The 23,982-nt window shown below is 42.6% G+C and overlaps 1 protein-coding gene across 5 annotated transcripts in view; it reads left to right on the plus strand.

Moving 5' to 3' along the window:
- Positions 1 to 23,982, plus strand: part of nwd2 (NACHT and WD repeat domain containing 2) — a 50,924-nt gene that overhangs the window by 19,317 nt on the left and 7,625 nt on the right. For all 5 annotated transcript variants that reach the window (XM_079579826.1, XM_079579825.1, XM_079579824.1 and 2 more), the window contains exons 4-6: positions 6,775 to 6,891; positions 21,362 to 21,565; positions 22,453 to 22,603. In XM_079579826.1, coding sequence (XP_079435952.1) covers positions 6,775 to 6,891; positions 21,362 to 21,565; positions 22,453 to 22,603 — 472 coding nt within the window. The remainder of the gene's footprint in view (positions 1 to 6,774; positions 6,892 to 21,361; positions 21,566 to 22,452; positions 22,604 to 23,982) is intronic.

Raw genomic sequence — 23,982 nt, forward strand, 5'->3', positions numbered from 1 at the left:
AAGCAAAATGAGGGCCGTGATTCAAAGCATTTGCCAAAGAACGTTATACCTTAGGTTTACCGGGGCTGGGGACTGTTGCATTTTTTATTTTTATTTTCGATACCAGTACTTTCGATACCGATACCTGAACTTTTTTCGAGGCCTATTCTAAGATATTTGTCATCTACTTCACCCAGAAACAGAACAATGGGGAATCATTTTGGGGAAAATGGGGGGAAATTGGAAGAAATGGTGGCCAAAAAAAAAAACTAAGGGAAAATGGTGTCAGAAAAAAAAATGCGGCAAAAAATCTGAGAAAAAAGGGGGAAATTGTGGGGGGATGGGGAGAAAATAGAGTAAATATACGTAATGAAAAATTGACAAAAATGTGTTAAAAATGTGTTAAAAATTGGGGGAAGATAAGGAAAAATAAAGGATGAAAATGAAGTAATGGGGAATTAAAAATAATACAAAATGAGGGGAGAATCTTTTTTGGGGGGAAAAAAATAAAATTTAAAAAAAGGGAAAAAAAGAGACTAGATGCAAGTTGGTCATTTTATGCTCACTACTGCCACCTCAGGTCTTACACGTAACTGCAGTCTCTATATTAAGCTCGTGCATGACGGCACTTTTGACCCTAAGTAACAACTTTTGGAGTCCGCACAGCAAAGTGAAGCCATTACTGCGTGGCTGTCGAACTACTCCTGGTGTTATTACGCCTTACAATATAGTTCCCCTTTTTATCCGCTTAGAAAATCCACATAGTTTAATTTTGTGTAACTATACTTTATCGTGTAACACTTCACGTAACCATATTTAAATTGGGAAAACGTGGAAGAGCCTGGTAGCTTCTATCTTCACCTCGTTTGAGCTATATAGTAGAGGAGAGGCTAAATGCTAACACCGTCTGTGCTGTGTTTACGTGACTGAGGGCACGCGTGAATACCAGACAGGTACAAATGAACTCGTCTAAGCTAAGGAAGAAACATATCTCAGTATGTAGAAACGGTGGCCTATTCCTTCAAGAAAAAACATGGGGAATCTTTTTGCATTCGATTCTTTTATTATTCCAATAACAGTAGAACCTAAAGTTTTTTTTCAATACCATACAGGTATCGCTCGACGGTACCCAGCCCTAATCATTACACTGTGTATGAATCAAAATGCTGCAGGACTACACCGCGTGAGAATTGTATTATGGTCCTCGGGGTCTGTTGCCAAACCTGCCCCGACTTCTCCAGACAGGAGATTATCGAGCCGGCGTGAAAAGGCTTTTAATCTGTCAAAAGCAAATCCAACCACATTTTTTTTTTTTTTATCAGCATTCCAAACAGCAGCTCCCCCCCATCATTCTCTGATATAACCAAATGACATGTTCCATCTGCTTCTCGAATCTGCCGCTCGAAATTGTTGTGAAATGTTGCGCTCCCCCGTGTTCCGACCGCTCCACTCCGCGGCCGGGCCCTTTTTCTGCGGAGACGTGGGCACTGCTCGGGAGTGACAGGCATTGGAACAGGTTTTCGCAGCTGTGGCCAGGGCCCCGCTTCTTTTATATTGGTGTTGACTGTTTGCCGCTCCGTGATGGCCAGTGCGCTTGGCAGCCATGGAGAGGTCGACAAGGCGGCTTCCTGCGACGAGTGGGAGGAAGTGAAGCTTTCTCGTCGCGCCCCGAGTTAAGCCTGTGAAATACAAGACGCTGTGAGATAATGGAGACCGAGGCCAGTCCGGGGGGGGAGGGGGGGGGGGGGGGGTAGAATAGTCAGCGAGGTGTTTTCTCGTCAGAATCTGAACAGTCAACAGTGAGTGTGATTTAACTATTGCAGAGACTTCTATCTGCCCACAGGATGCTCCAGGCGTTACACCAAGAGTAATCTATTGTCATCTCAAGCAAAATAGCTCTTCTTCCATATCAGTGTCAAAAAAATGTCTTTTAGTTCCCCATATTCCCACGGCAACCAACATCAGTGGCCTGAGTTGTATTTATCCCAAAAAGCGGTGGTTTTCAAAGCGGGCCCCCTGGAAGGCCTCAGATACACTTCATTTAGTATTTAGTCTACTGCTGTTTTCAATTTATACAGCTTAATTTAGCTGTTAAAACGTTTTCTCTGTTTTTGTAGGGTGTGAAATCATATTGTTTGAGTAACTGGGACTTGAGATGTTGTGAATTGTACGGCAAAACACCACCAGAGGGCGCACATCTTTTTCCTCCTGCTGTGGTGAAAAGGGAAGCGGTGCAAAAGGAAACTTAAAGGGATGTTTCAGGATTTTTCACATAGGGCCTCATTTCCTAGTTATCCAGTGCGTTGTTGATTTCTGGAGTTTTTTTTTTTTTTTTTACTCATGCAGTCCTTATATTTGAAGAGTTTAGTGGTGCTAGGCTAGTGCAGGTCTATGGTAACTAGTAGCCTGCATTAAAAACAGTCTGACCCAAGCACAGTGCACCAGAGCCAAATCACTTATAACACCAGACTACCCATATAAATGTCTGTGTTGACTGAATAAGTTTTGAAATATAACCATTTTGCATTTAAAAGAACTCATATCTGAGCAGCACCAGCTTCCTGGTTGTAAGCTACGCAGCGGCGGAGTGAAATATCCCTTTAAAGTGCATATGACAGGTTTGAATGCTTTTGAAAATGTGACTTATTAAGAAGGAAAACATCAGTTGCAAGTTCATCAGTTGCATGATTATCTTTTTTTATTTCAGAGAAGCAGCAATTTTAATGAAGAAATGTTGGGCAGCAAAGTTATTTGAATGTGTAAGCTGCTGACAGGAAGTGACATAGATAAAGGTAAAGTTCCAGAGCAGTTTGAGTCATTTCCCATTGACTTAACATGGTCGGCACCATAGATTTCATACAATAAAGGCTAAATGTCTAAAGGTGGACTAACTTCCGGCATTACTGGCGGCCATCTTGCCACAGGGAAGCTCTCTGGCCAGCTCGGTGGTATCTGAAGTAAGGTACGAACACAAATCCTCTTTTCTCGCTGAAATCTTGATTTACAAACAGTTTGGTTTCTTACAAACTTAATAACGTGGCTATAATTCTGAATCCTGGAAAATGTTGAAAGAAAGATTTTCTCTTTTATTCATATGTATGCAGTGTCATAACTACATCTCTGACGTCTACAACAAACCAAACCGTTGAGCAAGTTATGGTTATTTAAAAAGTACAGGCACCATAAAACACAATGTTACAAGTGAGCGAGCTCCCTGTGGCGAGATGGCCGCCGTGTGCGGACGTCGACCTCCATTGGCCAGCAGGGTGTACGAGACATCTAGGCTTTATTATACGATATCTATGGTCGGCACAGAAATAAATTACATAAATTGTTTGCCTTCATCTATGTCACTTCCAGTCAGTGTCCAATAAGGAAGTGAAACTATATGAATATCATGAAAAAAAATGTCCAAACTAAAGAAAGCTGGGTACAATCTTTAGCAAAATCTTAAATATAATTGTGTTAACTGTGTTTTAGCAAAACTTGTGTCTGATGTGTCATATGCACTTAAAGGCATTTAAGGCTACATGCAGATATGCTAATCTATGCATGAAAGAGATTTTGACCAGTGACAGATGTAAAACAGGGTTCAAGAGAGAAATGCTTTGCAGAATTACTGTAGGTCCATAATATTGCATGGGCGTAATAGTAGACATGACATGGCGTGAAAACCTTCTCTATTTTGTTCGAAGAAAGACTGCTTTTACATTTTTTCTTTTCTTTTTTTTTTTTTTATGAGCGTCTAATGTGGGTGTGGGAACGTTTCAAGGCGAAGCTTTTCATAAAGCATCATACTTGAGCTGCACTTCCCACGTTTCTTATGAAAGGCACTTGTTAGACAAAGCACATCTCTGGTCCCCACACAACTCTGGAAAAAAAAATATCACGGCAGGCAACCCAAGCAATACAATGTCAGAATGTTGCCGTTATTTTACACCGAGTGACTCATTCTTCTTTGAACCTCGACAAAAGACGATGACTAACTTTTTATATATTAATGTTTTACTAGCACAGAAATCGCGCAGGGAAGCTCCATTTATCACACATTACTGTCCCAAACCCTGTATTGTTTCCTTTTTTTTTTTTTTTATTCACCCTGATCATTTGGAACGGCCGTATAATGAAAATAAATAGTCGTATCCCCAGCTTGTTGTGAGGATGGAGGGTTGAACTGTGCGTCGCTGACAGCTGTCTCCCAGAGCGGTGATCCAGGTGCAGGGCAACAATCAAAGCGATGAGGCGCAGTCAGTGTACCCTGCACCCTGCACCCTGCCCCCCCACCCCCACCCCCGTCCTCCTGCTGCTGCTGCTCCTATAATGGGACGGGCCCAATCTCTCCTCTGCTGTCAGCCCAAATGTCCCGCTCTGGCAATTTAAGGTTATACGAGGCTGCCAGTCATCGCAACACTGTCACTCATCCTGCGAGGCCCCGAAGTGGGTGAGCCGCGGCGCAGGAAGACTCTCTCTTCACATCGGTTTCAGGAGTTTTGTAGTATTTTAGACGAGTCACACGTGTAATGGATTTTCAAGGCAATGCTTTTATACGTTTTTTTAAAAAAGGTTTACGTGATGTTATTTTCCCGAACTGTTACCACTTGGAAGCGCCTCGGGGACACCGAAAGGAAGCTATCATTTGGTCTGTTTGATGTATTTAATTGTAGTTTATTTAAAGCCACGTCTGCTAACATTACACCCAATGAATAGAACAAAATACAAACATTTATTTTACTACAGATATTTCTATCATTGGAAAATACCTGACCACCCGTCTCCATGGAGATATTGACCAAAGGCAACCAAGATTTAAATAGCTTAGGTCCCCATTCAAATCCATTCTTTGATTACACACTGCAAAACTAGCATCTACTGGTGGTCATTAGGAACATGTTTTGTATTGGTGGCAACAGTATAGTCCAAAATGTTACGCAGTGTGCCTTTAATTTTTGCTCCAAAAAACTTTTTTTATTTTTTATAAACCTCCTAACCCCCACCGTAATCGAACACATTTTCTCCAGTTCAGCATTGCCCAAATCTTAAAGCTGCACGGTAGAGCTAGCACCGGTTAGCGCTTCCTCCTCAAAGCTAGAAGGTCCCGGGTTCGATTCCCACCTGCAGATGCCTCAGTGGCATCGAAGGATGGGTTAAATGCAGAGGCCAAATTTCCCTATGGGAACAATAAAGTATACAAACATACAAACAACAAACTTCTCATTTGAAAGCTAAGGCCAACAAAAGTCATTGAAGCTTCTTCCTTGTGTTTGTGGTCAAGTTTTAGTCATTTGTGTTGCCTTCATCACATTTTCATCGCGTTTTTGTCACGGTTTTGTCATGTTTTTGTCACGTTCTCATTGCTTTTTTGTAGCATTTTGGCTGCATTTCGTTTTTTTTGTGTAATGGAACTATAATGATGTCACCAAAACAAGATTTTTTATTAGTCAAACCATGTGAATGGCTTGAAATTATATTTCTCTCATCCTTGATTGTGGAGCAGGGGAGGGGGAAGAGGGGTGGGAGGGAGGTTAGGAAGTTCAGCTTCCCGATGGCCTTGTGTATGAAACTGTTCAGTCGACTGGAACTGACCCGTAGATTCCGCGACAAAAGCATGACAAAAATACAACGAAAATGTGACAAAAACAACAAAAACGAGGAAAGAGCTTATTGGCCTTAGCTTTCAAATGGGGCATTACAATGGCCTATAGGCTGTAAGCTGCAGTCAAGAAGCTTTTAGATTTGGGTAAAGCTGAACAGGGTAGAATGTGCTCGGTTAAGGCGGGGGTTAAGAGGTTCACTCAATGTGCTTGTTTCCACTGCACGATCCCAGGGGCCGACTTTATATGATGCAAAATCGATCCTCATCAAAAGCACCTCGAGCTTTGTTTTATTCACTCATGTTTTATCAATCCTGCAATGCACGCGGAGGAAGTTCAGACAAATTCATTCTGATCCTTTCTGCTCCCCCCCCCCCCTCCCCCCTGCACCAACATTAGGAACATTCCATCCAACTTTAACAAGAAATCTATAGAGTCTATCACGTCCAATGTTCTTTGTATGCCTTCCAGTCTGGCGAGCGCTAGAGCATAAAGCAAGCTGCCGGAACACCTCAGCTTTCAAATCACTTTATCCTCGGCTCTTTCCTTGTACTTTTTAGTCCTTGTCGAAAAACGGCGGGATATCTAACGAGTGGAATCGATAAGCGCGGCGAACAAACGAGCGGAATACGCAATGATGAGGCGTTTTAAAGGGCCGCAGCCTCGGTATTCTAAGCAGTATCTTACTTGGAGCTATAGGGGCTCCGTGCTGCAGGCCCAAATCTATCACTGACACAAAGCTGCCGCGGGAGGCTTGCTGTCCTTAAAGATAAGCCAAAGCCAGCAGCTCCAGTTTGGACACGCACCTTTTTTTTCTTTTTTTGTCCTTCTCTTGCTCAGGCGTTTCTTCTCCCTTTCTCATAGGCCTGGGTGGGAGTTCCCCCCTGTGGCTTGTTTACGGTTCATATTGTCTGAGCTGCCAACACTTGTGACAAATGTGTTGAGGAAGACCCCCTTCTTGTGCGTGCGCGTGCGAGTGCGTTGGCTTCCTCCTGCTGTTGGACCATAGATGTGGAAAAAGGATTTTTTTTATGTGAACTATATACTTGAGTGTCTTGTTTTTTCTTTATGTTACTGTAATGGCTCCCCAATTCCCAGACACAAGTAATTCATGGGTTTCAGTCACAACAGTAGCAACTTTCAACTTGATTTTGCTGTTCAGAATGAAAATCCTAATACGGAGGTTGATCTTTCTGTCCTGTAGGTGGTGGACTTATACTGGGGCGTGGATCCAGAGGAGTGGGACAGTCCAGACCTTCAGCGGCTCAGGATGAAGCTGCTGGAGGAATGCCTCAAGACCTCAGCAGGACCTTGTTTTGTGGTAAGAACTGCAAAAGGATTGAAGTCAGTGAACTGATGTGTATTTTGAATGGAAATATACAAGAGCTAGTTTATTGATTGTTGCTCCGTGTCAAGGGTCAATACAGCTCCATACGGTGTCCGTGTATCAAGCTGTTTGTGACTTCTTTAATCATTAACATTCAGACAAACATGCTCAGGCCTAATGAATGATTCTCTGGGTTTTAACATTAGCAATAGCAGCGATTAGATTAGCTGCTGAATTAATTGTTATGTATTAAACTCTCACAATCTATAAAACCACGTCGTTAGCTGCATACATTTCTTTTACTAACTTTATAAAAGGGACAGAGAAAAAGCTTTAGCTATAATTACATATTTAATCAACAAGTGAAAAAGATACACACACGGCAAAAAGTAATCTTGAAATAAGTTCCGTTGTCTTAAAATAGGTACTTTGGGCCCTGATTTGAGAGTCTAATTTCAAGAAATATGTCCATGGGGCAAGATTCTTGAGGTAATAAAATAACTGATGGATGGAGTGTGAGATCGATAGACAGATCGGTGTGGCAGTGATGCGGTCTGTTGTGGTAAAGAGGGGGGGCAAACTTCTCACTTTACCGATTGATCTACGTTCCCACCCTCACCTATGACGATTTGGGTAATGACCGAAAGGAAAAGATGGCGGATACAGGCGCCCAAAATGAACTTCCTTCGCAGGGTGGCTGGGCGCACACCTTCGAGATCGGGTGAGGAGCTCAGTTACACTGTGGAGCTCGGAGTAGAGTCGCTGCTCCTTCACGCCAAAAGGAGCCCGCTGAGGTGGCTAGGGCATCTGTTCCGGATGCCTCCTGGTCGCCCCCCTCGACCAGGAGGTGTTCTGGGGATGTCCTATTGGGTCCCAGGACACGCTTGGAGGGACGATGTCTCTGAGCTGGCCTGGTGTCGCCTCAGGGTCCCTCGCTGAACAGCTGGAGGAGGTGTGCGACTGTGCGTGGATCAAGAAGTCTGGGCATCTCTGCTGAGACTGCTGCCCCCGCAACCGGAAAAAGTGGAAGAAAATGGATGGATGGATAAAATAACAACAATAGTTTTATTTCAAGTTAATTAAGATTTTTCATTTAGTTTTGAGTGTGGTGATTTGTTTCATCTTAATCTAAGTAAGTCTGAAATCAAGGACAAAAGTACTTATTTCAAGAAAATGTCACTTATTTCAACATAAATTTTGGCCGTGGCAAATGTTACTGACACGTAAAGATCACAGTGGGGTTCAGCTGCTCAGTTTAAAAGCCTTAACAGTCGTCTCCATCAAATATCTGAAGCAACAGATCACTTCCTTTGCATCCTTATCTTATTTAACAAAAACATCAAATAAACGTTCTTTTAGAAGCAGATTAGAAGACGACCTCCGCCCTTTCATTCAAGATCTTCCGTTTCACCCACAGGGGGCGGTGACCTTCTCAGTGACACAGACCTTACTCTCATCTTTAATGGCTGAGCAACGACTTTACTGTATTTTGTATTTTGCCTTTGGGAGATCATTATCTTGCCGGCATATTGTGGTGAACTAATGCAGATATACACTGTGTCTTCACCAGTTCTCTCTTTTCAAACCAGACAATCTCCAGCAACAATCCATATTGAAAAGGAGATCGTGCTCAGTTCTTTTTTCCTGTCTGATTACAATACCGTGATTTGACAATGAGACCAAATTGTTCCCCAGCTGGGATGAGCGAACACCCAATAACAGAGTGAAACCAGCTAATAAGACGGAAATCTGTTTTATACTGCCTTCTTTATGAGTTACAGTTCAGAATGAAAAGGAAATAACAAGCGCAAAAGTCGAAGTTCCGTGGCAAATTTGAACCACAGAACAAGAAATAGTTAAGTCCTTTGTGTGAAGAATCGCTGCGCTTGACACATCCTTGAAGATAATTTTATTCCACATAAAACTATAAAAAGGAAGAGCGGAGGAGACAGGAAGGGAAAAGGCAAAAGAGAAATTGATTGTGAATTATTCAAATGGAACGGATCAGTTTTTCAGAGGTTGGAATTGAGGTGAGAGATCACAGAGAGGAGCAATGCATTATGGGTAGGACAGGGGACGGCGCGGGTCTCGTGGGGCGGGGGGGGAGTCTAATCTTCTTCCGCTCGAGTGGAGTTTTGTCCTCTACTGTCCTGCACGCATCGCTTCACTCAAAGTTGCGTCTGAGGCCAACAAGCAAACAAAGCTAACTACAGCACAAGTGTGTTCAAAGGCACTGCGGGAAACTATGAGGGGATTCATTTAGGATTGTATTAGCTTACTGACAGATCATGGTTTGCTCCACTCTGTTTTCCCACTATTTAAACTTTCATTTATCAGGTTAGGTCCACCGAGAGCCAATTCTCAAATCTCTGAACACCCGGCCAGTTGAGTCAGACGGCGCCACATCATGACCATTGGACTAGGTGAAATAGCAGATGTGCATTCAGTGGGTTTACAAAAAGACACCAATCTGAGGGTGTTTTTGTTATTATTGCGTAAATAAAAAGGAGAAAATGACGTTCAATCTTACGGACAGTTAGCAAGCCTCTTACTCTGGGAAACTTGTGTCAAAAAGCTCCATTCAAACAGTTATGGGAAGCCATTGCTAACAGACATTTGTAGAAACAGGCTCTGCAAGCAGCGTTTCTTCGATTTGCTGCATAAGAACTAAGTTAAAGCAGAACTAAGTAAGTCATGCCCCTAGAGGCCACAAGTGCCACTGCAGGTGTCGTAGCATGTTACGGTTTTTCATTTTGAGAGTAAATACTACGCTGAACAGAAAAGACAAAGGGAGAGAAGGATATTGTACATTGTGCCATAACCCAATTACACAATGGAGATAGTTTTTTTCACTCAAACTTTTTCACTGAACTAAATATGCTAAGTGGCGCTAGCCCGCAGTTAGCGTTGCCTGTTAGCCTGTTAGCCTGTTAGCTTCTTCTTTGTGATTCCATTAGTGTGTATTGGGGCCTCCGGGTCAGAGCAGGGAAAGCTGCAAGTGTGGTTTTCTGGCCAGAGACACCAGGGGGGAGATGAAAGACCCTCCAACCATCCCATCAACACTTGTATTACCCTCAGAGGGACTACGAAAAGGATGTATTAAGGTCAACAAGTTACTTAGTTGCTCAAACAGCTGAATACTTAGTTGCTCAAACAGCTGAATCTCTCATGTGGTACCTTTACATTTCTTCAGTCTTATATACAACTCATACATTACGAAATTAAAAACAATGCAGACTGAATTCTAGCATAGACCTGGTCCCTGTTTAAACTATCTGCCCATTTTAGCCACTGATTCCAAAAAGCAAAACATCTGATCTGTGTTTGTGATGCAAGCTTGCGCTGTAGCAAACACGGCCTGGCAGCTGCTCGATGTTTCGTTAACATGTCCGGGAGCGGGATGATGTTTTCAGGCAGACGCACTTTCTTCTCAATTTGTGCTGTGTATTGCAAGTACTGTACCGCGCCTGGTCTCGCGTAAATCAGCCGGCCGGACTGTGTCAGCCTAAATACCCGCCTCGTCCTAAAGGGTATGTCAGATTTATGATGCAACGGGCTGAATTTTTCATTTGGGACGCACCGAGCTCGCCCCTGGATTGCCGCTGTTACATCTTGGTGCCGGTAATGTCTTTTAGGAAACTGTGTGCTCTCTGATGTACACCCCGGTAAAAAAAAAGTAAATAGCCCATTGTGAAGTTGAATAGAAGTGTCCGCTTGGGTGTTTGTACACAGCTATAGTGATTTCATTCTTTCCCATCAGCCCCGGCGCCCTGTGTTCCCGCAGTAATTTCACCATCTTAACCCCACCTGACCCCCCCCCCCCCCCTACCCTCTCAAAACGCCTCCGATTGGCGCACACACCGAGGTGCACTGGCTTGTGGACGGTTGTAGTTTTCCCCTATTGCATCAAAAGTACATCCACATAGCCTAAAACAACAGCGTTTTTCCTCAGGCACTTTTCCCTGACTCGAAATGAAAGGATCAGTCAGAGTATCTTGTACTCTCGCCCGGGTGTGTCCCAACAGAGGGCTAAAGTTGTTGTAGTGGGGTAGTTAGCTTTTGGTACTGTCGGTAAGCATTCTACTTGTTATTTCTGTCCAATTATGGCTTTATGTCCTTTACATTATGCTCTGAGCTATGCTTTCATTTTAGATGCAAGGATTTTTTTAATTTTTAATTATCAAGCATGAAGACGCCATTAATTTGTCAGTTGTTAATCAGGATTTGATCTTTCTAACTGCACCTTGTAATGGAAAGTGCAGTTGTCCTGGCATGGCTTGATTACATGTAGTTACTTGACTTTCAAATTAAATAGCACTAATATGTTCATGTCATTATGTAATGTTAGGAAATGTGATTTTGTGGACTGTATATTGCCAAATTATTGTTGAGAGAAACATTTTTAATTGTCTATGGAGTTTGGGATTGAATGAGAAATTGAGCAATGCATAGTCAATCAATCGAATTATAAAGCGCTTTTCATACCGAAAGTATCACAAAGTGCCTTACAGATTACAACATTAGTAACATAGTAACATAGTAATCCACCGTGCTAGGGGCTACTAGCAAACACTGTTGGGGTTCAAATTGAACCACTGTCGTTGTGTCCTTGGGCAAGACACTTCACCCCCCTTGCCCCCATCGTCTGTGCACATTGGTGCATGAATGAGAGTGTGAATGGGTGAGTGGTTCCTTGCTGTAAAGCGCATTGAGGGCCTAATGTAGGTGGAAAACCGCTATATAAATTGAGACCATTTACCATTGTCCATTTCATGTGACGATAACTCTATTTTACGGTAAATCTTAAACTCCCCATTATGGAGATTTTTTTATGGAATGGACCAGAAGTCCCAGAAATCGTGCCCATTTTGACGACACATTATACAGTTCACATGCGGTCTCAGGTAGCGCACACACACGGCGCAGCGGGCTTGTTATTGCTTCTAAACACACAGCCTCTCTCACCTCAGGCGTCTTCACCTGCGGCGCTTCTCCCTGAGTGGATCAGTTGGGGGCTACTCCATCTCTGGCCTTGTACGACGGTTCTCAACCCCCCCACACATTCCCCACATGGCCGGTTTAATCTTTCATGCCATATTCCAGCGCTTTAATATGTACCTAGAACCCCCAAAGCGCCTTTATTCTTGTCAGGTCCAGATGTTAGCGTCCCAGCGGCTACAGCTCCCCCATCGCCGTGGAGACCAATCAGACTCGTAGCCCGGATTACATCCGCTCTGGATGGGGATGCCGTGGCTTCTTTGATCCCCGTTTATGACAGTTCTGGGTTGCCCCGGCCCTCTCTTGGGGACTGCTGATTATTTTTACAGTTGGATAGACCTAGATTTATCAGAAATGGGAATTGGATTTTGGATGCATTCAGTTGGCTATATGCAATTTACAAAGAGTAAGAAAGTTTAAGTTGGATGTTTTCGACTTCTTTATACAGTAGATCTGATTTTCTTTTACTCTGTAGAAAATACATTCATAATAGACTTGGAGACGTGGTGCAGTCAGGTCAGTTTTGAAACTTTCGTATAAAATCTCTGTCTATGTTGATTCCACCAAGACCTTTTCCATACAACAGCTTCAGAAAATGTCTCTCTCTTTTTTGAACTATTTCAATTTCATTTTGTAGCAGTTTGCAAGTAATGTCATACAGGTATTTCATTTTGGTAAAGAAAAGAAAACAGACACTGATTATTCTACAGTAATAGCTTAAAATGGAAAGTTTCTTGAGGGAAGTAAAGAAACCAACAATAGTTGGACATACTTCCAGAAGCTACTGTATTCTACTGTTTTTTAACCAGATGTCAGCTTACTTATTCCACCTGTCGATCCAATACATGCTATTACAGAATCTGACACAGAGCGTGGTTCACCCTGCACGATGGAGAACTTTTCTAAGGGAAGAGACAGCGCCCTATTTATAACTTTGTTGCTACTGGGGATTGGAATACTTTACCCACTTGTACCTAGCTCTGTCTCAACCGATAAAACGTTCTGTAGTTGTTTGTTGATCCCTCGCGTGGGTTTCGTAAAGTTATCCCGGTGTGTAATAGCGTCGGGCTGTATCACACAGGAGCACATCCCTCACAGAGAAACTGCGGCGGGGTCTCCTGCCCACACCCACTGTCAAAGAGCCGTCAGAGGGAGGACGACTGGAGAATGACAGGCCGCCATTACATCTGCACTTATTACTATACGATGCGAACCGTCAGACTTTGATGGGCCTCTGTTACAGGGAAGGGGAGATAGTAATAATGAAAATGCAATCGAAGTGGGAGCAGGGATGGGGTTCTTCCTTTAGGATTTAAAATATGGTTTTGAAGAGTGTTCATTTTTCACCAAGGTCTTGTATTGATGCTGTGACCCGTTGCTTGGTCCTTCTGTGAAGATTTTAAATTTATGGCCTGACGGTTTTGCTGCTATTATAACCAGCGTTGGTCGATCTTCCTTTATGGGACTGGATCAATAGCGGCAAGTGTGTGTTTAAAAGGGCACGGCTGAATGCCAGACAGGTGCTCTACGACACACACACACACACACACACACACACATACACTGCACACCTGACTGTGAGGGGGGTTTTCTCGAACCTGCCGATGCTGTAAAGAGGGTTTCCAGGGAGACGGCAGGTGTTGGCATGGTGACAGTGTCGATGACCCGGGGATTAGGCATGACAATGAGGCATGACGGTTGCCATCCCGTGTTTTCCGCCGCTGCTCCAAGCATCTTAGATTTTCCCCATGTATGAAAAAAAAAAAGAAATAAAAGTTGCCTTAAGGATGCGCATCAGGAGTCGGTGGTTTACGGCGCTCTGCTGTTTTCTGTTGACCGTTAAAAAAAAAGGATCGCAGGGTGTAACAAGATGATGACAATTCTGTGAGCATGATGTAACAGCTTTGATAACCTAAACAATAGAGTTCGGGAAAGTCCACAGTTACCATGGAGATCCGCCATCTTTGCAGCTGTTAGCGTACATTTCCATAGACTAACATTAGCTAAAAACAGTATAAAAAGTGGAGAAAAAAGCCGTGGAACAACTCCGTTAGCTGCTGGTAAATACATCTAACACACTGTGGCGTCCAAGTGTTTTAATGTCAACAATAACTCCAGTATTTTAACTTTTAAAATCTCCATTAATTTACAATTGCTGCTAATCCCATAATGCTTAGCGATATGACATCACATTCCCGAACTCTACACTGGGTAACAGTGTTGGGTAACGTTACTTTTAAAAGTAACTCGCTAAGTTAGCTCCTCTAGAAAAGTAGCTTGTTGCGTTATTGCGCTGCTTCATTATAAAGGAAACGCGTTAGAACACTCTTGCGTTACTAATAATAATAATAAATCTATATAGCCTTCTTTTATTGATCATTTTTTTCTGATGAGGAATGCTCCATTTCACAAACCGAGCCCCCAAAAAAGCTAGCTCACTCAAACAGCCCGATATCAGTAAATGTATTCAATCATAGCACAATAAATTAACTTCTGAGCTTTATTTTGTATGTGGACAAATTACAGCTAAAGGCAACAATAGTGAGCATGAACTACAGGCATGAACTGTAGTCTATATATAAAAGTTTAGCTTCGTTCGCTATATGTAAACTCTGTCAGAAACTGTGCCCGCATTTGAACAAAAAGGACGTCTTACACATTAGAAAGTGTGTTTTGGTAATATTAAACACACAACATACTCACTCAACTTGCTTTAGATTGTAGAGCTTTCCTTCACCACATAACCAGCCACGAGTTGGTTGTTTACATCGATTGGAAGGGCCGATGCTGCCAAAAGCTAAGCGTTGTTGTTCGAGAGGCAAGGGCTAGCTCCATGGTGGTTTTCCTCTTTAGCTTCGCCACCAGCTCTGTATTGTCCTTTTCGCCAGTAAGTTCAAAATAATGTAAGAAGATATGAAAGCGCTCGGTGAAAACTCTGCCAAGTTGCTGAAAGTTTTGGAGGACAACGTGATAAGGAAAAAGAGACTCGTACTTTATGAGCGGCAAATGCAAAACTAACTTGTTTCTTTACAAATTTATAAACTTAACCCCATGACTATTTCAGTTCCAACCTTTAAATGTTATGCTTTGGGTTTTAGCTAGTGACTTGCTAGCTAAACAAATCAAGTTTAGCTAACACAAGCAACTCCATTAGCTGCTGTGTCACTCGTAAATACATCGTACACACTGTACAGTCCAAATACTTTTATGTAAACAATTAACTGTGGTATTTTAGTTTAAAACAACCATTGAGGTATCGAATGCACCAAGCTCTATGCGCTTTATATAGCCACACTTTTTGGTGATTGTTTTTTTTTTTTTTTTGTCTTTTCTTGCTAATATCATCTGGACTGAGTCATTTTTGAGTTGAACATTTTGCCTGTGTTCGTAAATACTCTCCTTTTCAACCTTTTTCGGACACATGTTTCTCAAGCTATATTTGAAATCTTCCACTTTCACTTCAAAGAGGGCAGTGAGAACGACTCTTTTTTTTTCTTCCCCCGTGAAGAGCTAAACCTTACGCTGCAAATCTCACAACTGGCGGCTCCGCGGACCAATGACTGATTGACTGCGCGAATGATTGATTTGTTGATTCATACCCGGGCTGTGTAAAATATCTTGGGTCGGCTCTCTCTCGGCTGGCTCATCAAATAAAGTGCACTTAGCCGGAGTATACGGACCTGCTTCCAAAGATGAAAAGCTTAAAGAGCGAAGGGGGGGGTAGGGGGGATGGTGGGGGGGAGGAGATAAGAAATAAATGTAGGAACGCGTTTTGTCCGTTTTTATGTTTGGGTTCGCTGTTGTCACATGCGCTGCCGTTCTGCCACTCCAGCACTTTGGGTTTGCTAAAGTGGTGGAAAAGCTATTGGTCAGACGGGCGCGCACAGCAGCGAGGTTGGAAGGAAGCTGATTCCATGGTGTAATCCACTTAAAATGGCCTCCTTCCAGACCTGGATAATGCAGGGGGCACTAAAGCCACCGGACAATGGTTGAACACATTTTAAGGATGGCGTGAAGGACAGACCGAGGTTACTGCTCGAAAAGAACTGTTGGGCCGAGAAGAAAAATAATAAGCTCACACAACCTAGCTTTCAAAATATACTTGTTCAGTTTACACAATGTAAAAAAAAATCTTTAAATGATGCAACCACAATAGGAAGCTTGTCGTAGCATGCTGTGTTTTTTTACTCATTAATTGTCCGTGAGAGTAAATACTACGCTGACAGAAAAGACAAAGGGAGAGAGGGATATTGTACATCTTTTTTTTTCACTCAAACTTGGCTGTAAATACTGTTTAAATGGTGCTAGCCCACAGTTAGCTTCGCCCGGTAGCCTGTTAGCTTCTTCTTCGTGATTCCATTAGTGTGTATTGGTGGCTCCGACCCGGAGGTAGCGCAGTTGCAATTGTCTTTTTCTGGCTGGAGACATCAGGGGGCGATGAAAGACCCCCCAATCATCCCATTAACACTTGTATTACCCCCAGAGGGACAACGGAAAGGATTTATTAAGGTAAACAAGTTACTTAGTAAAGCTTTCATGCATTTTGAGTGCCTAATGTAGTGGGAAAGAACTATATACTGCACAAATTTAAAACGATTTACCAATGATGAGGATCTGGAGGGTCTTTCCTTAGAAAATCAGTCCAAATCATTTGTCACTGCATTCTTTCCGGCTCAGATGTAGTCAAATATTCCACCGTAGAAGTAAAAGTAGTAGTGGTAGACAGGTAACAGTTAGTACAGTAGTAGAAAAAGTAGCGTTTTACTTGGAACAGAGAAACAAAAGAATGAACTTAAAAAGCATTGAATGTAGTTATAACAAATCACATAAAAAACTCTCCCCCCGATGTACTGTTATTATTATATAGCAACCTCCTCGCACAAAGCCAGTCACCCGCTCCATTCATCCTTCTGCGCGGCGAGCTGACAAAGACTTTGTCAGCAGCTTGAGACCAACTGTTCCTTCCTTCCTGCTCTATCGGCCTCTCAGAGCTTTAGTGGTTCAGCCCAGTGCATTCGTCCTAGTCACAAAACACCGCAGCGCCGAGGAGTCAGCCTGTGGAGCGTCCGTGTACAGTCTGAGCTTTTCAAAAACATATTGTGCAACTTGTGCTTAACAGAAGTGGTGTTGTCAAGGTCGGAGGTGAGTGGTGCAAGAGGATGAGCTGATTGCCTTCTGACCCAGCCCTAAAGGACATACATGTTTTGTCAATCCAGTTATTGTGCAAGAGTGTTTTCAAAATATTGTCTATAAAAGAAAAAAAGTTGATCCTAAAACCTTTGAATACACACAAAACAAACGCAATGCGGTGATACGGTTTGCAGAATTCTGGTACACATCATTCTTAAAACGGCTAAATTTCCTCAAAACTTAATCCTTATTCTTGAATCTTCGGGTCCGGATTTAGCTCGTAACCTTTCCCATCAATCACAGCGACTAAAAATAGAAAAGTGCGTGCCCTACTTAGCCGCCAAATGCTTGATTTTGCTCAAACAGACACTCGCTGGGGGAATCCCTTCCTCTGTCTCTGCTCGAGCTTGTTATTTTGAGCAGGCTGTGATTTGTTACCTGACCTATTTTTACTATGTGCAGAGTCTTGTAGGATTTCCCTTTGACAAACATGGCATTTTACCCACATTTGTATCCGTACGTTCTTTGCGGCTGCCAGAAACAAGACAAATAGGTTTCACTGAAAGAATTGTCCGTTAAACGCCTTATGCCTATACTTGAGGTGATGCGTGGAAACAGGTCACATCATTTTTAATAACTATGGGGAGTTTATTTGCAAAAAGGTGATATAAGTTAAGCTAAATTTGAGTAGGTTTGGTTAAGAATTCATGAAATACATTAAAATACATGCAAATATACTGTCTAGGCAAATATAGTGTCCAGGCAAATATAATGTCTAGGCAAATATAATGTCCAGGCAAATATAGTGTCCAGGCAAATATAATGTCTAGGCAAATATAATGTCCAGGCAAATATAGTGTCCAGGCAAATATAATGTCTAGGCAAATATAATGTCCAGGCAAATATAATGTCCAGGCAAATATAGTGTCCAGGCAAATATAATGTCTAGGCAAATATAATGTCCAGGCAAATATAGTGTCCAGGCAAATATAATGTCTAGGCAAATATAATGTCCAGGCAAATATAATGTCCAGGCAAATTTAGTGTCCAGGCAAATATAATGTCTAGGCAAATATAATGTCCAGGCAAATATAATGTCTAGGCAAATATAATGTCCAGGCAAATATAATGTCCAGGCAAATATAGTGTCCAGGCAAATACAATGTCCAGGTAAATATAATGTATAGGCAAATATAATGTCCAGGCAAATATAATGTATTGGCAAATATAATGTCTAGGCAAATAGAATGTCCAGGTAAATACAATGTCCAGGCAAATATAATGTCCAGGGAAATATAATGTCCAGGGAAATATAATGTCCAAACAGATGTAATGTCTAAATAAGCAGTCAGCAGGAGATGGAGAGGCGCCCGGGACACACACCGCCCTTAGACCTCTTAGACCTCTTAGACCTCGGACAGGCTACAGATAGACCCAGGGCTGATGGGGAAACAAAGCCTGAAATCTCTGTGGGTTTCTCCTAATTAAATAAAGGTCAAATAAAAATCCCCTCCAAAAAAAAAAATCATCCTCTGAATTACCTTGCAGAATAAACCAGATGAACTTAATGAATTTAAAGGTACATTATGCAATTCGAAAAAGTTTATATTTGTGTGTATTTGACCTTGTAGTGACCCCGTGGCTGTATGAGTGGTCAGCATGGCGCCTTTACTTTCCATCACAGCGGTCTCTCGGACGATCCAGGATCAACTGTTTTGGAAGGCTCTCATGGCTGACGGACCCTCTCACCAGAAAACCTACAACACAATTTATCTTGGAGCGTCTTAGAGACCGATGGGTCACCAGAAGGTCAATACGCACAAATGTATATATTTTTCAGCATAAAAAGTTCCATTATGCACCTTTTAGCCACCGTCGACATGTGTGGCTTTGCCGTGTGGGCCGTTCCTACTGACCGTGCCACATGCTGCCGTCCCATTCGGCTCGTTCTCTTGCGTCTGTTCATAAAACCAATGCCAAGGGAACAGGAAATCCAGCACGGAGTGGCTTTGGAGCGCTGTTTACGTTTGCTCAAAGCATCGCGCCGTTTTAAAGATCTACAAAACAGAGGGTGCACGTCCCGCTCCTACTGCTGCAGTGAACAACGGAGCTGTTCAAATTGAAAACTTTAATAATTAAGTTACTGGCAAACATGCTAATCTGTTCATGCTAATATGACGTATGTTGGCGTATCGGCTGGCATTCTGAGTGCACAAGTGAGAGCCAGAAAACACTTAAATAATCACTTAATATCATGATTTCAAGCTAAAACATATATAATTTTGCATTACATAGGCCCTGCACAGAGCCATAATAATCCCCATCAGTATAATAAAGATCAGCCGGTCATACAGTGCCGTAGCTATTCCTCATCCATTGTGAATAAATCTGATATAACACGTCAGGAAATGGCCCTAATCATTTCCGACTGCGGAGAATCAGCTGTCAATCAAAAGCACGGGGGGGGGGGAGGAAAGATGGCTGCTCTTTCAGGCCTACAGTAGATATGCCAGCGTGGAGTGGGAGATAATGGCTACATGAAAAGGCCACGTTTCATTGGACGGCGCCTAATTATGCCACTTGTGCGACGAGTGCTTCCTACGTAAGATGGCAGATTATGTTTGGCGTCGGCGGTGGCGGCACTCGTCACGATAACACAAGAAATACAAATGTGAATTTTACGAACCCTGTATGTCATTTTGAAACGGAGCTATTTTAATTAATGCGGTATTTTTCTTTTCTTTCTTTCTTTTTTTTTCTTCTTCCTGTCATTCAAAACAGTCCCATCTGTTCTCTGAAGGAATAAAAGCTGCTCTGGGTTTTGTGTTGCTAATTACAGAACAAAAGGGAATATGGCCAAGCTCAGAGAAGAGAATGCAGCAGCAGAGCAAATCAGGATATCGAAAAACAATGATAAAGACTGACTTTTTGCATAGATAGTTGATCATTTAGTACTTTCTTTAAGCTATTAAGTAATATAGTTCGCTCTAAATATGTGGGGTATTTTTATTTTCTATGTATTTGTTTGTTTGTGCTGGAAAGTGGTGATCAAAGCTCCGTGAAAATTATTACTTAAGTTCACCCCCACCAAGCACATTTTCAGTGTCAAAACAGAAATAAAAAATAAGATGAAAACAAGGATGAAAATGCAACAAAACAGTGACCAAAAAGGTGATGAAAAAAGCCACAAAAGAGCAACAGAAAAGTTATGAAAACGCATCAAAACGGCGACAAAAAAGTGGTGAAAACATTTCAAAAAAGTGACGACAAACGCTGCAACATTAGCAACGTAAAAGATCAGTTTCGATGAGTTTTGTAGGTCTTAGCTTTCAAATCAGGCGCTACTCTGGCCTATATATAAGCTTTTAGATTTGGGTAAAGCTGATCTGGAGAAAACGCAATGGGTTAACGCGGGGGTTCTTCCTTGTGATGTGTCAGTGTTATTGACCCTACATCTGCACAGCACCACCTTCTGGTCTGGAGTGTTCACAATAAACTGGGCAAAATACAGCCAAGTTTTTTTTTAATTTAACCTTTATTTAACCAGGAAAGTCCCACTGAGATGAAGAATCTCTTTTACAGGGGAGTCCTGGCTCCAGAGGGGAACCTATTGTACATGTTTTTAGTGGTAGGAGAAACAGGACGTACCCGGAGGAAACCTACGCAGACACAGGGAGAACATGCAAACTCCACACAGAAAGGCCCGGTCGAGGTGGGATTTGTACCCGGGGACCTTCTAGCTGTGAAGCACAAGCACTACCGTGTCAAGTTGAAAGTATTACATTATATCTTTCAAAGTAATACGCAAAAACTATAGTACGATTCTTAAGTAAACTCACAACCACATCTGGACACTGAGCTGCTAGATTAGATTGACGCCTTGGAGAGGAGGCGAGTTGTTAGCTCATACTTTGCTTTTGCTTTGTTTGTTTTTGGCGCTCCTCAGACACAGTACAACTGTTTAACTCATACTACAATACGGGCAGATGGTCTGTCACGGAACAAGCAGTTTTCCCTTTGCATGTATTTTTAACACTGCTATCAGAAATCTTCTTACATAACACTTGAGGAGCAATATTTCTCTCTCTTAATCCGCGGCCGTGTTGGTTTGCCGTAACACAATCTCGAGATTATAGTCAGCTGCTGAATTCTTATTGTGCTTTATTGCTTTATTACTGCGGGGCTTTGAAATCCTCGCCTTAAATAAGTTGCCCCGCTCACGCCATTGACTTGCACCATTCACCGTGCACCACTGAGCCAAAAAATGGAGCTCTTAAAGTGTCCGGGAGATTACGAGTCTCCTCTAACCTTCCTCGTCCTTCCCCGTCTCCTCCAGGGCCTGGTGGGGGAGAAGTACGGCAGCATCCGCGTGCCGGGGGAGGTGGAATCGGCCGAGTTCGAGATGATTCTGGACGCAGCGGTGGAGGCGGGGCTCGACACACACATACTGGAGGAGTGGTACTGCCGGGACGAGAACTCAGTGCCACCCGCTTACTACCTCAAACCCAAAGCCCAATTGCTCAAGAACTACCAGAACTCCGTGAGTACTGTGCTAATTACGGAGAGTTTTACTTCCTAAAGCATGTGCCACGATATTGATGTTTGAATGACCACACCTGTCATAGGCAAGAGTTTTTATAATGTGATTGTTCTTTACGTGCATAAAAACATAGTCCTTATGTTTATTGGTTCTTTTGTCAATAAAATACTGTAAGTAAAACACAAGGCATGTCTAAATATGGACAAAACGAATTAACTTTAGATTTAAGTGAACAGGGCGTATGATCAAATATGGTGCCTGCCTTTTTTAAGCTGTAATTCAACTCATTTCACTACATCCTCCAAAAACCAACACATATATCATCACTTAACACAATTATTCACCAGCAAAATGTGTGAGTTCCATCAACGTACCATGGTTAGTTTTCAAGTTATGTTAAGAAATGTACCATGAATTTAGCCAGACTTGGGTCTTTTTCAGACTTCAGAGGAAACATGAAGTTGAGAGCACGACCGGTCTCTGCTGATTGGTCAAATGCCACAATAGTGGGATCAGCGATACAGGGTGATCTCTTCTGATTGGCTGAGTGAGAACTACATGCTTCTTTAGCTTACTGATGTGCAGCAGGGAAGCCATCTGAAAAGTGTTTTGACCATCCATATCTTTAAATGTGTGAAAACAGCCATTGCGCCTACGTTTCTGGTTAAATACATTTTTCAGACGGCCGTGTAATAATCAGTGAAACACCTAATTTTGTAGACTGACGAATCTCGCATTTAGTGAGGAGGCCGACATGTTAAAAGTCTTAATTTCCAAACGTAAAGCTAAAACTTTTTCTTTTGTTGACCCACTTGAAGTCTGTAAAGGTGGATTGAACGTGTGTCTGAAGCACAGACTGAGGCTCTTCCTCTTCCTGTCCCCGTTAGATGGAATCAAGCAACGTGACCAAAAGCAAGAACGACAAGGCCTGGAGGAAGGTGTCGGAGGAGATCAAGTGCATTTTCCGGACGGCCGTGCTGCAGCTTCAGGAAAAGGGGACCATGAAGAGCGTTCAGGCCAAGAAATTCCTCTGCTCCGGTTAGTCTCTGCTCCACCTGCGATAGAACTAATATATAGTATGTGATACAATGGGAAGACACGGAGAGGTCAACGCATCATTGTGACTGAAGTGAGCAGCACAGAGGCTTTTAGCAGAATGGTCAGCTACAAAATTGCTGCTCATGTGTGGGTGCACCTTGTCGGCTCTGTCAATATCTACAAGAATTGGACTGAGAAAATGATATTGATGAGCATGGTTATGCATCTCCAGATCCTGAGCTCTACATTCTTGGTCAGGGCATTACATATAGCTGGAGGAATTTCATCTATTGTGCATGCTTTGGATTGATGGGGGAAACCAGAGCGCCCGGAGGAAACCCATCAAGACACAGGCTCAACATGCGAACACAGACAAGCCCCCATACAGCCGATAACATGGCGACATTGCACACCTCATCAACCGTGACCCTGCGACAGTGATTGATGGGCGAGAGTGTGCACTTCGTTGTAATTAATCCAAAGGTAAAATTACCTACTGTAGTCTCTGTCTATATCTAATCCGCCTCATAATTAGTAGTGATCCTCGTAGTCATTTTCCCGTATGAGGCCCTTCCCGATTCCACTTTATCCATTTGTCAAAGCTCGAGAAATGCAGAAAGATTTACTCCCCCACTGATCTCGTCGTTTAAGATTTTAGACATGGCCCAAACTTTAAACATAAGCTATTATTTTTCGATACTATAGCTATAGAAAAAAATGAACTTTCTGCTTGAGATAAGAGTCGTACGAGTGACTGTGGCTTTGATCTAAACAAAGCACCCTTCTCCATAGAACATAATGGCCGTTAAAGTTGTATAATTTGATTCAAATTGGAAGCGCTTCTTTTGTTTAATGCACTTTAATTGTGCTCTCTGGGCTTTAAGTGGCGCTCTGCAGCAACATAAAAAGGAAGTTGGGTCATTTTTTTATTTTTTTTTTGCAAGGCCCAACTTTCCAGCTCTCTCTCCCGCCTAATTATCCCACCGCCTTGTGCACACAACTACACAGGAGAGGCTAGCGGGGGGTTCAGTCAGCTGCCTCTTTGTGTCGGTGGTGCGGGGGGAGGAGGGGGTGCATGATACAGCTCGGTGACGCTGGCTTATGCGATTTTTATCAATTTGGTTTTCGTCTTTTTTTTTTTTTTTTTTAAAGCCTGGAGAGAAATGTGGCTAATCACAGGCTAAAAGGCACTTCAGCTGCCCGAGATTCGACAGCCTTTTGATGGTTATCTACACACGCGCCAGCAGTGGTGGCGCCTTAGATTTGGCCCTTCAGTTAATTTTGTAACGCTATAATTAGTTCAGGATACATCGACAGCTGCGCGAGAAACTGATCTTGTGTTTTCTGTAGATTGATGAAAACATTTGCATGAAAGTAGC

Source organism: Gobius niger (genome assembly GCF_951799975.1).
Source record: "Gobius niger genome assembly, chromosome: 21".
NCBI lineage: Eukaryota > Metazoa > Chordata > Actinopteri > Gobiiformes > Gobiidae > Gobius > Gobius niger.